At 42.7% G+C, this 13,899-nt stretch overlaps 1 protein-coding gene across 2 annotated transcripts in view; it reads left to right on the top strand.

The window, feature by feature from the left end:
* Nucleotides 1-206: 206 nt before the first annotated feature.
* LOC118397314 (huntingtin-interacting protein 1-like) overlaps nucleotides 207-13,899 on the top strand; it is a 48,152-nt gene continuing 34,459 nt past the window's right edge. The window contains exon 1 of one of the 2 annotated variants that reach the window (XM_035791956.2): nucleotides 207-478. In XM_035791956.2, the coding sequence (XP_035647849.1) occupies nucleotides 359-478 (120 nt within the window). In that variant the 5' untranslated portion in view covers nucleotides 207-358. Of the gene's footprint in view, nucleotides 479-6,481; nucleotides 6,930-13,899 lie in introns of those variants that run through there. The other variant, XM_052467432.1, reaches the window with a different exon arrangement.

The raw sequence follows: 13,899 nt of genomic DNA, 5'->3' as shown, positions 1-13,899 counted from the left end.
CAAAACACTGCATTATTAAAACATGTATTTATTTATTTTCTGAACATAGCTGTACTTTTAGTTTATGGTCTACACAGCTTGATGGGCATAAGCAAATCTGCGTTTGTCAACAAATTCAAAGCACATGAACGCATCCAACTGGTATTGACCATTTCGCAACTAGTAAAATCCCACCCTCTACTTGGTTATGAACCCAGATTAAAAGCATGACATCGCCTACAGAGGGAGACGCAGTGGCCAGGCGAAATGATCTCCTGAATTGGTCGACTGCATGGACTATTATTGTCAATTTTCATTAATAATTTGACGATGACTTTGTAGAAATATTATTTTTCAGTGGAAATTCTAAAGAGACACAATGGACCGAGTGAAGAGTTCCATGCAGCAAGTACCGAACCCAATTCACAAAGCGCTGATTCGTCGGACCGGTGGTGCCAACAGTTTCGAACTTGAAAAGGAGAACTTTGAACGCGGTCAGGTAAAACACTTGTTTAGTGGGAATTCGGGATTTCGTTTACAGAATTAGAAGGGACTAAGAAATGTGAAGATATTATAATAGTTCTGGTATAGCTTCGAGTTCGAACCGTCCGTTGCGTGAAATTGGCAATGATCATTTCAGCGTGAGAAAATGCAGACATGTCATGATTCATCTGCTTGACTGATTGGTGCTGCCTCGCACGTTAGAATTTCCCTGGAATTATTTGTGAACATTGCTCATGACCCATGCGCGCCAATTTGACCTAAATCAGCGAGTGTTTACAGAAATGCATTGTTTACGATGTTTGTAGTACAATGCAGTACTGTAGTACCACCACACAACAGCAAGCCAACATCATCCCTCCTCATTCTTAGTAGGGGGTAACATATCTAATGAGTTTTTGATGGCTATGCCTCAAATAGCCTGGCACCCGTAGGAGCAGACAGAAAATATGCCATCACATAAAATTGACATTGCAAAGATTATAGAGACATGACGTCAGTGTTGGGTTTTCAGTGCAAGATCAAAATCTGTTGAAATGGGTTAGTCCTATGAGCACAAATGTAGTCCTTTTGAGGAAATCTGCCTGATAAGAACAGGTCTGATTTACGATATCTCAGGAGAGGTGACGCCCACAACTGTGGCGAGAGCGGCTAAATTCTGTGTGTCTAACTGGACTATTCAGAGGTACGCAAAAATGCTGTGTGTGTCTGTCTGGACCATCTATAAATACCACTACCATGTATCGAACTGCAGTAAAAGCCTATTAATGACTCCTGGACACAGCACTAGAACTATTGACCTGGGATATTGTGATGGGTTCTGGAAAGTGCAATCAGCCTACATACTGGGTGGGGTGTGTGAGACAGAGCTGGGTGGGACTATCATTTTTGCTTTGATACAGGGAAATAAATTGTGGGAAAGGAAGGAAGAAATGGTGGAATTGAGCAGCACTGTTTGTTGATGCGGTTTAAAGTGGAAATCCGCAGTTCTAACAAAGTGTTTGTAAAAACAAACGGAGGGATGGGGCTGGAGAATTCATAGACAGAACTATGGATGCAAGGACTATCCATGATATCAAATGTTTTAATCATATTTTGAGGCTATATAGTGTTTGTTTACAAACATTGGAGTGAAACAAGTTTATTCTAGGTTTTGATGGGGTAGGACAGTTGAATTAAGCTCATGGGGCATTTCTAAGTTCTATTCTTCTAGAATCAATGGGTACATATTGTCATTTATAAATCCAAAAATGGATGTAGCAAATGCAGATTGCCCCTTTTTGTTTATGGTTTGGATGTTCTATGAATTATCCATCCCATGTAGCTGACATGCTGTTACTCAAGAGCTGAAGTCCAGAAAAAACGCATGCTCGTTTTTCAAGCAAGCTTACTGAGCTGTGTGGACAAGACACTTCCTGCTTGGCGGTCTCTCCCCCCTCTTCCCAGACCAGTCAAAAAAGTAGGTCAGGTGAATCAAGCCTCTAAATGACCATGCTCTGCCGGATTATATATTTTTCAGCGGTTGCTACAACCTGCTTTTCCCATCTTCTACTACGACCACTGCTAAATGAATCAGTAAGCTTTTGAGCACTCATTTACGGGACTGAAGATTGATCCAGAGAGCAGAGGTTTGCTGTCTCTTGTAGTCGTAGTGTTCTGTGACTGTGGCATAGACAAGTTTAGGCTTTCACCTAAAATCAATCGCACCCCATTCCTCTCAAAATTGCTCAAATTGGATATGATTCCTAATCTGGTTATGGCAGTTGTTTTTGTTATGGTAGATTTTTGTCAGCAGTCCGTAAAGCTCTTCTGTGGTGCAGGGAGGAATCAGTGAAATCTTGTTTGTGCTTTAATACAGGGATCATCCCGAGTTAATCTGATCTGTTTTAGCTCAGATCTGCCTGAATCTGCTGGCTTTCACCACTGTCCCAAAACCACCAGTTTGGCTCTGCTCTAAGACCTATTTCCAGCTCCTCTGTTCAGGCACAAGCACTCTAATACAATCTAGCCTGGTCCCAGATCTGTTTGTGCGGTTACACATATGACCGTAGGAGTTGGAAACATGGAGTCTTTTTATGGTGTATAGAAATGCATTGACACAGAACAAGTCTCTAGAGTAGACTGATAGTGGTACGGGTGAAGTTATGGGTCCCAGGGCTACTATGTCGGCGAGGCTTAAAGCCTGAGAGTCGGGTAAACAACAAGGGTGTGTTCAGACTCTGAGTCCTCGCTCAGTCATTTTGTCTGCAGAGTTATAAAAATACCTTGCCCAGGGCCAGGTAACACATACAGCATACATATAAGGACATGTTTAGAGACCTGAAATTAGTAATGCTCTCTCTGTTTGTGGATGGAATTAATCTATGGTGTGCTTGTTTATGAAGGCCTCTCTCTGGAGTCACAGTTGTGCTGCTACGTAAGAGTTTCTCATCGGTCATGAAACATAATGGCACAGTTGTTGAAAAATGAGCTCAGTGACCATCTTGAGAAACTATTTTAGTCGTTTCAGCAGTCCACCTCCATTTGAAAACCGTACCACTTTAACTAACCATTTAAAGCTGCTATCCACCTCTTTCTCGTCTGGAAAGACAGGCCTGACTTTGTCTTGAAACAATAAAAGGGTCTTGGTTTAATTAGTTTCTATTTATTCCTGAAATAGGCTGGTAGGCCTAGACTACATGTTGATGTTTTTCCACCCATCTTCCCTGGAATGCACCATGGTGATGAACACCACTGTTGTGGTCAGAAACCATAGCTAAGTACTGCCTGCTACAATGACAGAGTGTCTGTCTGGATAGTCGTCTGAAATGAGAGAAACATGGCTGCGTCTGTGGGAAGGCTACTTCCGTTCAGCCCGGCACCCCACTTTAGAACCTCTCATGGGCCTCCCAGACTGGGCTTTCTATTGTGGGATACATCATGAGATCGACTCCACCACACAGCAGTGTGGCTTACATAATTAAGGCCTTACATTTAGATCCAGATCGTTCCTGCCTGTCTGCTGCATCCCACAGCTCTACAAGGCAGGCTGCCTCTGGGTATTCGGTATGGGTCGTTCCATGTCATTTCAGCAAGCCATAACACCCGCCATCTTAAATTGTTTCTGTTAGAAACAGATAAGATTAGCATTCCTGCAACATTATTTGGTTGAAATATAATATATAATTAGATCTCTGAGAAATTAAGCTAATTGATTGCACCCAAATTGGCCATTTTAATGTGTAGCATTCATATAATATTCAATGAAGAATCCAAAGAAATTGTCAAAAGCCGCCTATAAAATAAGAGTAATCACCTGGAACAGCGCCGTCTAGTGGCCAGAACCTGGTAATATCAGGATGTAGGCTGGGACATAAACCTAACAACTTCAATGACTTTCAACTGAACAGTGGAAAAAACATCACCAAATTCACTGGGAATGAAGAAACAATACTCTGAGCTGCAGTTCCATACTGCTTGTCAGACATGGAAAACTGATGCTATATACTTGTTATTGGGGTGGGGTGTCTGTGGGTGACAATTTCTTTGGATTCCTCATGTCTTACTCATTGTTAGAAAACCGTTTAGTCCAAATCGGTACTATATCGGTACTATGTTAGGTACTATATTTATTGAATATTATATGAACCCTATAAATTTAATTAGCCAATTTTGGTGCAATTAATTAGCTTAATTTCTAAATTATGCTTAATTTAATAAATGAAACTAAATGATGTTGCAGGAATGATAATCTTATATTTCTAAAAGAAACTAACAGAAACTATCTGAGATGGTGGGTCTCTGCTTTTTGAGAGTAAGAGTCATTCTGACACTTTTGGACAATGTTAACAGTTTAGTTCTTAGATCATGTACCTTGGTTTGACTAAGAGAATGCCTTTGCCCCCTTTAGTGGGGCACTGTGGTGCCCTGGCAGCTGTGGAATGTCCCTTGGGCATGAGCAGCACAGCAGGGTGGACTCTCTAATCTCTCTGTCTGTTACAAATACTCTTGGTCTTCCTTTTTCTCTCCCTGCCTTTGTAAGTTACACCCACCCTGTGCTTGTACCCTGTCATTATAACCAGAGAGAGGTAGTTACATACACACGCACAGGGAGAGCAAAAGCGGCCCGGCCCACTAAAACCACCGAGGCAGCAAAACCAGCAGGCGGCACTGGGCTGTGGCCTCATTGCACCGGCTGTAAATTTAAAAAAGTCCTGGACATGAGTGGCAGGTCAGCCATTGGAACAAAGTGCCGAGGTGAGATCACAATGGCATTAACTCTGGCATTTAATTTGGAGTAGATTAGATATTTTACAAATTAAAAAAAGTTAATTGGACATTGGATGTTTTGGTTACATCATCACAAGGACCTACATTTGTATTATTGAGTTCATTATTACAATAATACTTGTGATTTTTAGGTCTAATTTCTATCGGATTTGATAATATTATTGAGTAAAACTAGTATTGCTTAGTGGATACTGTTCTCACACACAGTAGCGGTATGCCCTGAGTCTGGCGAACTGGCTTGAAGGGCCTACTCCGCAATGAAATGCCAGCGTGACCTACCAGTAAGTTGATTTTTGGTCTGGAACTTTTGTGTCTCAGCTATGTTCAAGGCCATTATATGAACTTTGCCCGTGTAACAGTATAACTTTAGACCGTCCCCTCGCCCATACCCGGGCGCGAACCAGGGACACTCTGCACATATCAACAACAGTCACCCACGAAGCATCGTTACTCATCGCTCCACAAAAGCCGCGGCCCTTACAGAGCAAGGGGAACCACTACTTCAAGGTCTCAGAGCAAGTGACGTCATGATTGAAATGCTATTTAGCGCGCACCACGGCTAACTAGATAGCTATTTCACATCCGTTACACCCACATAATTGAGACAGAGGGGACTTTCACCCTTGAAACTTGTTGTGTGTGTGTTCTCGGCACCACCATCAAAAAGGCGGAATCAATGTATGGGGACTCAGATGAAAAGAGAAACTCAAGTTTTGTAAACAATCAATATTATATAACTGACTACAATGTAAACATGATACTCAAAGGCCGAGAGTAGTGTATGTGAGAATTGCAGCCTCTCCATAAAGCAGTGGTCGGTGGGTCCACCCACACAGTACCAGGAAGTGAAGAGACTGTGGTGAAGAGCAGGCTTTGTCTGAAGAGTGACTGTTTGTGTGGAGCGGCCAGTCTGCCAGCAGGAAAATGGGTCAAATATTGATTACCGTGGACTATGCTCCTCAGTTGGCCCTAGTAGTTATAATAATAATAATAATAATAATAACTTTATTTGTTCATGTGCTTTTCATGCATGATGTGCAAACAATTCCCAAAAAATATTTGGTGTTCGGTACCACATTGCTGAGGTTATTACTAAAGAATGATATGCTTGGGCTAATATTGACTTGTTTGTGCTTTTTCTATAATTTAAGGAGCCTACTCGTTTGAATAGCTATCTGAAATTATCTGAGCTGTTCGATTTCTTTTGTGAAGGTTCCAGACAGTGCAATCATTTCATGATTCTGATATAAAGTAACCTGCGGGGGGCACTATTTACCTAAAATTACCCAGTCGGCTAACGTTCATAGCCACATTGCCTCAGCATAGCTGAAGACTGAAAACGGCTCATTTTTGCAGTAGAGTCACAGCATATCTTTGATATTGACAGTGACTTACTTTAATAATGCTACTGTAGGGTACACTTTTCGTAAAGCACATATTTCAATATGGCCCATAGACATACATCAGAGAGTATATGGCCACATGTAAGCAGTCACCCAATCACTGATGATTTGTTATACTGGTGATGGAAAGTTACATTGTTTACCATCATGATTATTTGTAGTGTGTCCGAGCCGCGCTGCTCTGGTGTCTCGACTTCTCATAAATTATTTGATAGTTCGTTTTTTTGATTCGGGATTGTATAATTTGTTACGTGGTGAGGAACGAGGTTAGTTTGGGCGGGGGTTTGTGCCATCCCCGGTCTACACCTATTGTCTCAGTGAGAGCACGCTGTTGTTAACACAAAAGCCCCAGACAGATATTAAATACTCGATGCTTAGACAATGTCATGTCGTTTTAAATACTGCAATCTAAAATGGTATGAAACATGCGGGAAATACAGAGATTCAGCATTCCGTACACGTTCCCGTGTGTCGTTTTATAGACGGTTCGGTTCCGCTTATCGACAGTCGGATGCTGTGTCTGGGAGCCCCCACCGTCAACTGAGCACGTAAGGCCGGGGAGAGTAGAATGGACACGGAAGGAGAGAATTTGATACCAAATCGGGACACATGTTGAGTTAACGGCCCCACTCCACCACCCTTTCCCTCATAAGCGTTTCTAGATTTCTCCTTTCCCAGTTGTAGACTATTGTGTCGGAAGTTTTGCCAGCGACCCGCTTCGTCTTTGATCTCACAGCCACCCTGCATTTTTCTGAGACTATGGATCTTAGTAAAATGGTAGGTTTCCAGATATCGATTTGTTTTTTTCTTCCCATTTAGCATTCCTGCGTTAAAGTCGCAACAGATATGCATGTTTATGGTGAGAGCGAACTCATTTGTTACCAGGATAGTTTCTTTAGGAAATGTAAGATACTGCATATGTTCATGTTCGCTCTAAATTCGTTGATGATCATTAAACTATATCGAGGTGGTGTTTTTTAAGTTGGCCGTGTAGGATATGGTTTGTTATAGGATAGTCCAGACTCCAGTCAGATGCATGTTTTTAGTGTAGGCTATAACTAGTATATTGGGCTATAGTTTGCTAACGAATTTCCCTGGACTGATCGGACGTTTCCCCATTTTTTTTTTCACAGTAGCCCGTTCTCTATAGTCATTAGATAACGTAAGCACGCGTACGTTTTTCACGGTGACTAGAATGTCAACGAGCTATCTGACTAGTGTTGTTTTCTTGGACGATAGCGATGTCAGACATACATTTATGGTAGCCCAGCTGTTTTGCAATGTGTGTCATGGTCGGCTAAATACGTTCTAGACTGCTACTGGACACAGCAGCTTATCTAGTAATAGGTTGGATTGCACAATCATTAACATAAACAACTTTTAAAAATACGAATCGCCAGGGACATAAGATACAGCGGTACGAATCATACATGATTAGTCCGGACTAATAATCACTCTTATTGATACACAACCATCACATTTTTATTGCAGCACGAGTGTTATTGCAAATATCATGGGTTATAGTGATAGAGGCTATGCATGCTGTTGTGAATGATTGATCATGAATGGCCTTCAACAGCTGGTGGAGAACATTGATTAGTAATTTGTGAATAGGGGAATCCCCACTTGAGAAATCCCCTCAGGGTCAGTTCAACACTGGCAGGACTTGATGTGAGTTCCGGAGCAGGTGTACTAGCAGGGCCAAAGCACCAAAACTGCCCTTTCAGTGCCAACAGTGTAGGCTACTCTGGCTCTGTATAGAGGAGTGGGGGAAGGGGGCCCAATATGTTATATGTTATTGGAGCGCTGTTCACTCCTCTGGATCAAACAGACGAAGCCTCAAGGCTGCTCTCCGAGATGAATTCCTCTCTCTATCTCAGCCAGAGGAAGATGAAAGCCTGCCTGCCACCTGCCTGTCAGTGTTCTCTTAGCTCAGATGCCTCTGCTTTGGTCATTTATGTCATGACCTGAGAGACAACGGTATGAAAACATCAACACTCTTGGCAGATGCAAGAATCAAAAACGGATATCAGTTCGTTCTCAGAGGGCCCAGAGAACAGTCTTGTAAACGACATCTTGGGTATAGGTCCTACTATTGTTGTTAAGGTGAACTAAAACCTAGTCTTGTAAGACTGTATTAAATTTCTACAGTGTCATAGCATCTTTATCAAGGTTCATTAGTGTGAATGTGCGTAGAGAAACCACAAATGAATTCAGCTGCAGATGTGCTTGCCCTTTTACAGTGCTTTTATGACATCAGCACTTCTTCAGCAAGTTAGTTACACTAGTTACACAAAGCAGATTGGAGGTCTTCCTCACGGGACGTTGCACAAAACTGTCTCGACAAAGGAGGCTTGTATGTCAACGTAGCATGGGGTTTAGGTTTTATTATGCTAGCCATGGCCTTTGGACTCCAGGGTCCACACTCTGGCCAGTATTTCTCTTCCACCACCTGCTGTTCTGTCTTCTAGCCCAAGCCCCCCAGGAACAAAAGCCTGCTGTCGGTGAGGTCATAGACTTTGACTAGCTCAATGCTGGAGGTTTTGAAGTGATAATGGAGTCTTAATAGACATGAGACAATGAGAAGTAGATGGACAATACAGTAGCATATACCCATTCAGTGGAAAAATATTTAGGCCTACCAGTTTGATTCTGGACAGCTTTATATTCACAGTATTTTGTCATACTTTGGTCATGAGTAAGGTGTTGCGTTTTCTTTCTGAGCACATGACCTGACCAGGGAAAAACTCTTGAGTTAAACGGGGAGGGACTACCTAAACTTGTCCACGAAGAACAAATTTTCTTAGTGAAACATTTTGCTATGCTAATGCTGCCCTAATGAACACAACCCTGGTCTAATCCATGTTGCCTCTCTGTTCACATAGACAGGAAGAGTGGCCATGCTGGAGGGATTGTCTTGTTTTTCCTTTCCCCACCATGCTAGGCTTTTAGAGGTGTAGAGTGAGTGTTCCATGGGAGCGGATATCGACGTCAGAGATATGAGCAAATTTGTAAAACAGAGGGCCCTTTTTAGTGTGCTGACGTTTTAAAAGGGGCGGAGTTCACACCTGTAGAAATAGTATAACCAAAACCCACTCACTTTTACGCTCTATGGCTTTTGCAGCTTGTTGCTTTTGAGGGACATTAGTAATACAGTTGAAGTTGGAAGTTTACATACACCTTAGTCAAATACATTTAAACTCAGTTTTTCACAATTCCTGACATTTAATCCTAGTAAGAAAATTGCCTGTCTTAGGTGAGTTAGGAACATCACTTTATTTTAAGGAATGTGAACTGTCAGACTAATAGTGGAGATTGGTTTACATTCACTCAATTAGTATTTGGTAGAATTGCCTTAAATAATTTAAACTTGGGTTAAACGTTTCAGGTAGCCTTCCACAAGCTTCCCACAATAAGTTGGGTGAATTTTGGCCCATTCCTCCTGACAGAGCTGGTGTAAATGAGTCAGGTTTGTAGTCCTTGCTTGCACACGCTTTTTCAGTTCTGCCCACAAAATGTCTATAGGATTGAGGTCAGGGCTTTGTGATGGCCACTCCAATACCTTGATTTGTTGTCCTTAAGCCATTTTTCCACAAATTTGGAAGTATGCTTGTGTAACAGTATAACTTTAGACCGTCCCCTCACACATACCCGGGCGCGAACCAGGGACCCTCTGCACACAACAGTCACCCACGAAGCATCGTTACCCATCGCTCCACAAAAGCCACGGCCCTTGCCGAGCAAGGGGAATCACTACTTCAAGGTCTCAGAGTACGTGACGTCACCGATTGAAACGCTATTTAGCGCGCACTGCTAACTAAGCTAGCCGTTTCACATCTGTTAAACTTGGGGTCATTGTCCATTTGGAAGACCCATTTGCAACCAAGCTTTAACTTCCTGACTGATATCTTGATGTTGCTTCAATATATCCACATCATTTTCCTACCTCATGAGGCCATCTATTTTGTGAAGTGCACCAGCCTATCCTGCAGCAAAGCACCCCCACAACATGATGCTGCCACCCTCGTGCTTCAAGGTTGGGATGGTGTTCTTCGGCTTGCAAGCCTCCCCCTTTTTCCTCCAAACATAACAATGGTCATTATGGCCAAACAGGTCTATTTTTGTTTCATCAGACCAGAGGATATTTCTTCAAAAAGTACTATCTTTGTCCCCATGTGCAGTTGCAAACCATAGTCTGGCTTTTTTATGGCGGTTTTAAAGCAGTGGCTTCTTCCTTGCTGAGGGGCCTTTCAGGTTATGTTAATATAGGACTCGTTTTACAGTGAATATAGGTACTTTTGTACCTGTTTCTTCCAACATCTTCACAAGGTCCTTTGCTGCTGTTCTGGGATTATTTGCACTTTGCACCAAAGTACGTTCATCTCTAGGAGACAGAACGCGTCTCCTTTCTTCCTCCTTGTATGACGGCTGTGTGGTCCCATGGTGTTTATACTTGCGTACTATTGTTTGTACAGATGAACGTGGTACCTTCAGGCGTTTGGAAATTGCTCTCAAGGATGAACCAGACTTGTGGAGGTCTGCAAAAAAAAAAAATCTGAGGTCTTGGCTGATTTCATTTGATTTTCCCATGATGTCAAGCAGAGGTGCACTGAGTTTGTAAGTAGGCCTTGAAATACATCCACAGGTACACCTCTAATGGCTAATAGATATCATTTAAGTAAATCAGAAGCTTCTAAAGCCATGACATCATTTACTGGAATTTTTCAAGCTGTTTAAAGGCACAGTCAACTTAGTGTATGTAAACTTCTTACCCACTGGAATTGTGATACAGTGAAATAATCTGTCTGTAAACAATTGTTGGAAAAATTACTTGTCATGCACAAAGTAGATGTCCTAATCGACTTGCCAAAACTATAGTTTGTTAACAAGAAATTTGTGGAGTGGTTGAAAAACGAGTTTTAATGACTCCAACCTAAGTGTATGTAAACTTCCGACTTCAACTGTATGTAGGTTTTCACATTTGCTTCCTAAAAATGTGTATTTTTAAAGTGCATAGTTGGATGACTGTTTTCACACAGTCTGTGTAGTATGACGTAATGTGAAGTGAGTAACTTTTCAGGAAGTGGCAAGTAGTATTTTTAGTTCAAAATATCCATTTAAAGCTATCGTTGTCAACAGGAGAGCATTATTAGTGTCAAACAGCTACAAATGTGTGTCTCTGTCTGTCTTTGGGTAGGGGGGGAAAATGGACCTTTCGGGGCCACTTGGAAGAGGCTGGCGAAGGAAACATTATAAGAGGGGAGCTGGAACTGGAGCTGTGAGGTCTGTTTGGGTTGGCACCGGGTACTAGGCCCGAGGTGGAGGAAGAAGGGAGGAGCTGGGTGCATTTTTCGGCAGAAAGGATATGGGCAGGAAAAAGTGGGCCAAGCCAGGAAGCCTGAATGAGCACCCCCCCCCGTCTCTCTACCACACCCCAGACCTACTGACCCTCTCCCCACCACAGCACCTCCGTGTACTGAAGGCGATCCATGTTTCCTGTTTTCATTCTCTGCTGCTTACCCTTTCCTCTTGAGGTGGTGGGCAAGTCTTGGCAGTACCAGCGCAGCAGTGCACCTCCTGTCCACGGTGCCTGACTCTCCTCATACAGTGCATTCAAAAAGTATTCAGCCCCCTTCTATTTTTCCATATTTTGTTACGTTACAGCTTTATTCTGAAATTGACAGGACTGTGTCGAGGCACAAATATTAAAATATTTCTGCAGCATTGAAGGTCCCCAAGAACAGAGTGGCCTCCATCATTCTTAAATGGAAGAAGTTTGGAACCACCAATACTTTTCCTAGAGCTGGCCGCCCCCCAAACTGAGCAATCTGGGGAGAAGGGCCTTGGTGACGGAGGTGACCAAGAACATGTTGGTCACTCTGACAGAGCTCCAGAGTTCCTCTGGGGATATGGGAAAGCCTTCCAGAAGAACAACCATCTCTGCAGCACTCCACCAATCAGGCCTTTATGGCAGAGTCTCCAGACGAAAGCCACTCCTCATTTAAAAGGCACATAACAGCCTGTTTGGAGTTTGCCAAAAGGCACCTAAAAGACTCTTAGACCATGAGAAAAAAGATTCTCTGGTCTGATGAAATCAAGATTGACGCTTGGTATTCAGGCCAAAGAGTTCAATGTGGAGGAGACCTGGCACCATTACTACGGTGAAGCATGGTGGTAGCAGCATCATGCTATGGGGATGTTTTTCAGCAGCAGGGACTGGGAGACTAGTCAGGATCGAGTGAAAGATGAACAGAGCAAAGTACAGAGAGATCCTTGATGAAAACCTGCTCCAGAGCACTCGGGACCTCAGACTTGGGCGAAGGTTCACCTTCCAACAGGACAACGACCCTAAGCACACAACCAAGACAACACAGGAGTGGCTTTGGGATAAGTCTCTGAATGACCTTGAGTGGCCCAGCAGGTCCCGGACATGAACCCGACCAAACATCTCTGGAGAGACCTGAAAATATCTGTGTGGTGATGTTCCCCATCCAACCTGACAGCGCTTGAGAGGATCTGCAGAGAAGAATGGGAGAAACTCCCCAAATACTGTTGTGCCAAGCTTGTAGTGTCATACCCAAGAAGACTCAAGCTTGTAATCGCTGCCAAAGGTGCTTCAACAAAGTACTGAGTAAAGGGTCTGAACTTTGTTATACATTTGCAAAAAAAATGAAACCTGTTTTTAATTTGTCATTATGGGGTATTGTGCGTAGATTGATGGGAAATAAACAATTTCACCAATTTTAGAATAAGGCTGGAACATAACAATGTGGAAAAAGTCAAGGAGTCTGAATACTTTCCGAATGCACGGTATAAGATAACAAACTCTCCCCTTGTTTCCCCCACCGGTCCCACCCCATAATCGGTGAGGTCATCGTACCGTTCGATCAGATGAACGTCACAAGGTTGGCTGTGAAGAATCGGTGAGATCCTGATTTAAAAACATATTTTTTAAAATGTGTTTCTACTCATTATTTTCTCCAGAAAAAGGAATGCAAGGAATCTAGGAAGAGATGTGGCCAGATAAAAGCACTATTGTGAGAACAGGGAATAGTGTGTGCTGCTTGGCCCCTGCTTGTGTTTTGGTGTGGTTTCAGCGCTGCGTGAACAGCAGAGCATCTAAGACACTTATCACCACAGGAAAATCACTCTTCTTCCATGTAGCTTCTTCCATAGGATGGCGCACGATTGGCCCAGCGTTCACCGGATTAGGGTTTGGCCGGGGGTAGGCTGTCATTGTAAATAAAAATGTGTTCTTAACTGACTTGCCTAGTTAAATATAAATTCTAATGTAATGATGGCATCTCCCAAAACTCGTTAGAACCCAGGCTTATTTATTTAGACTATTATTTTGATTAGATTGATTGTGTTAATTGATTGATTCAATTGATCATAATTGTTGTTGCACAGGAATAGAGGGTGCCATCTCTAAATACAGATGTTTTTGGACCATCATTAAGTTTATTCTGCTCTTCCACAAGTTTCCTAGAGCAGTGATAAAAAATTATGCGCTGTCGTCATAATCATGTAGTGTCCTAGTACCGATATGTCTGCAGGAGAAATTCCCCATTGTGCCATGGGATGGGCCATTAGTCATGTTCATGTGAAGCATTCAAAGCCATTATTCAAATGTTTTCCTTGGACTCCTCAATGTGAGATCGCTGCATTATTAAATGGGCTGTTTTGAAGGCACTGGCTGGGTCCTGCGCAGTACTAGACAACACAGGCTCATGCTGAATCCCAATCC

Source organism: Oncorhynchus keta, chromosome 18, assembly GCF_023373465.1.
Source record: "Oncorhynchus keta strain PuntledgeMale-10-30-2019 chromosome 18, Oket_V2, whole genome shotgun sequence".
NCBI classification, from domain to species: Eukaryota; Metazoa; Chordata; class Actinopteri; order Salmoniformes; family Salmonidae; genus Oncorhynchus; species Oncorhynchus keta.
Note: the sequence above shows the minus strand (reverse complement) of the source record. Positions and strands in the feature narration are given on the sequence as shown.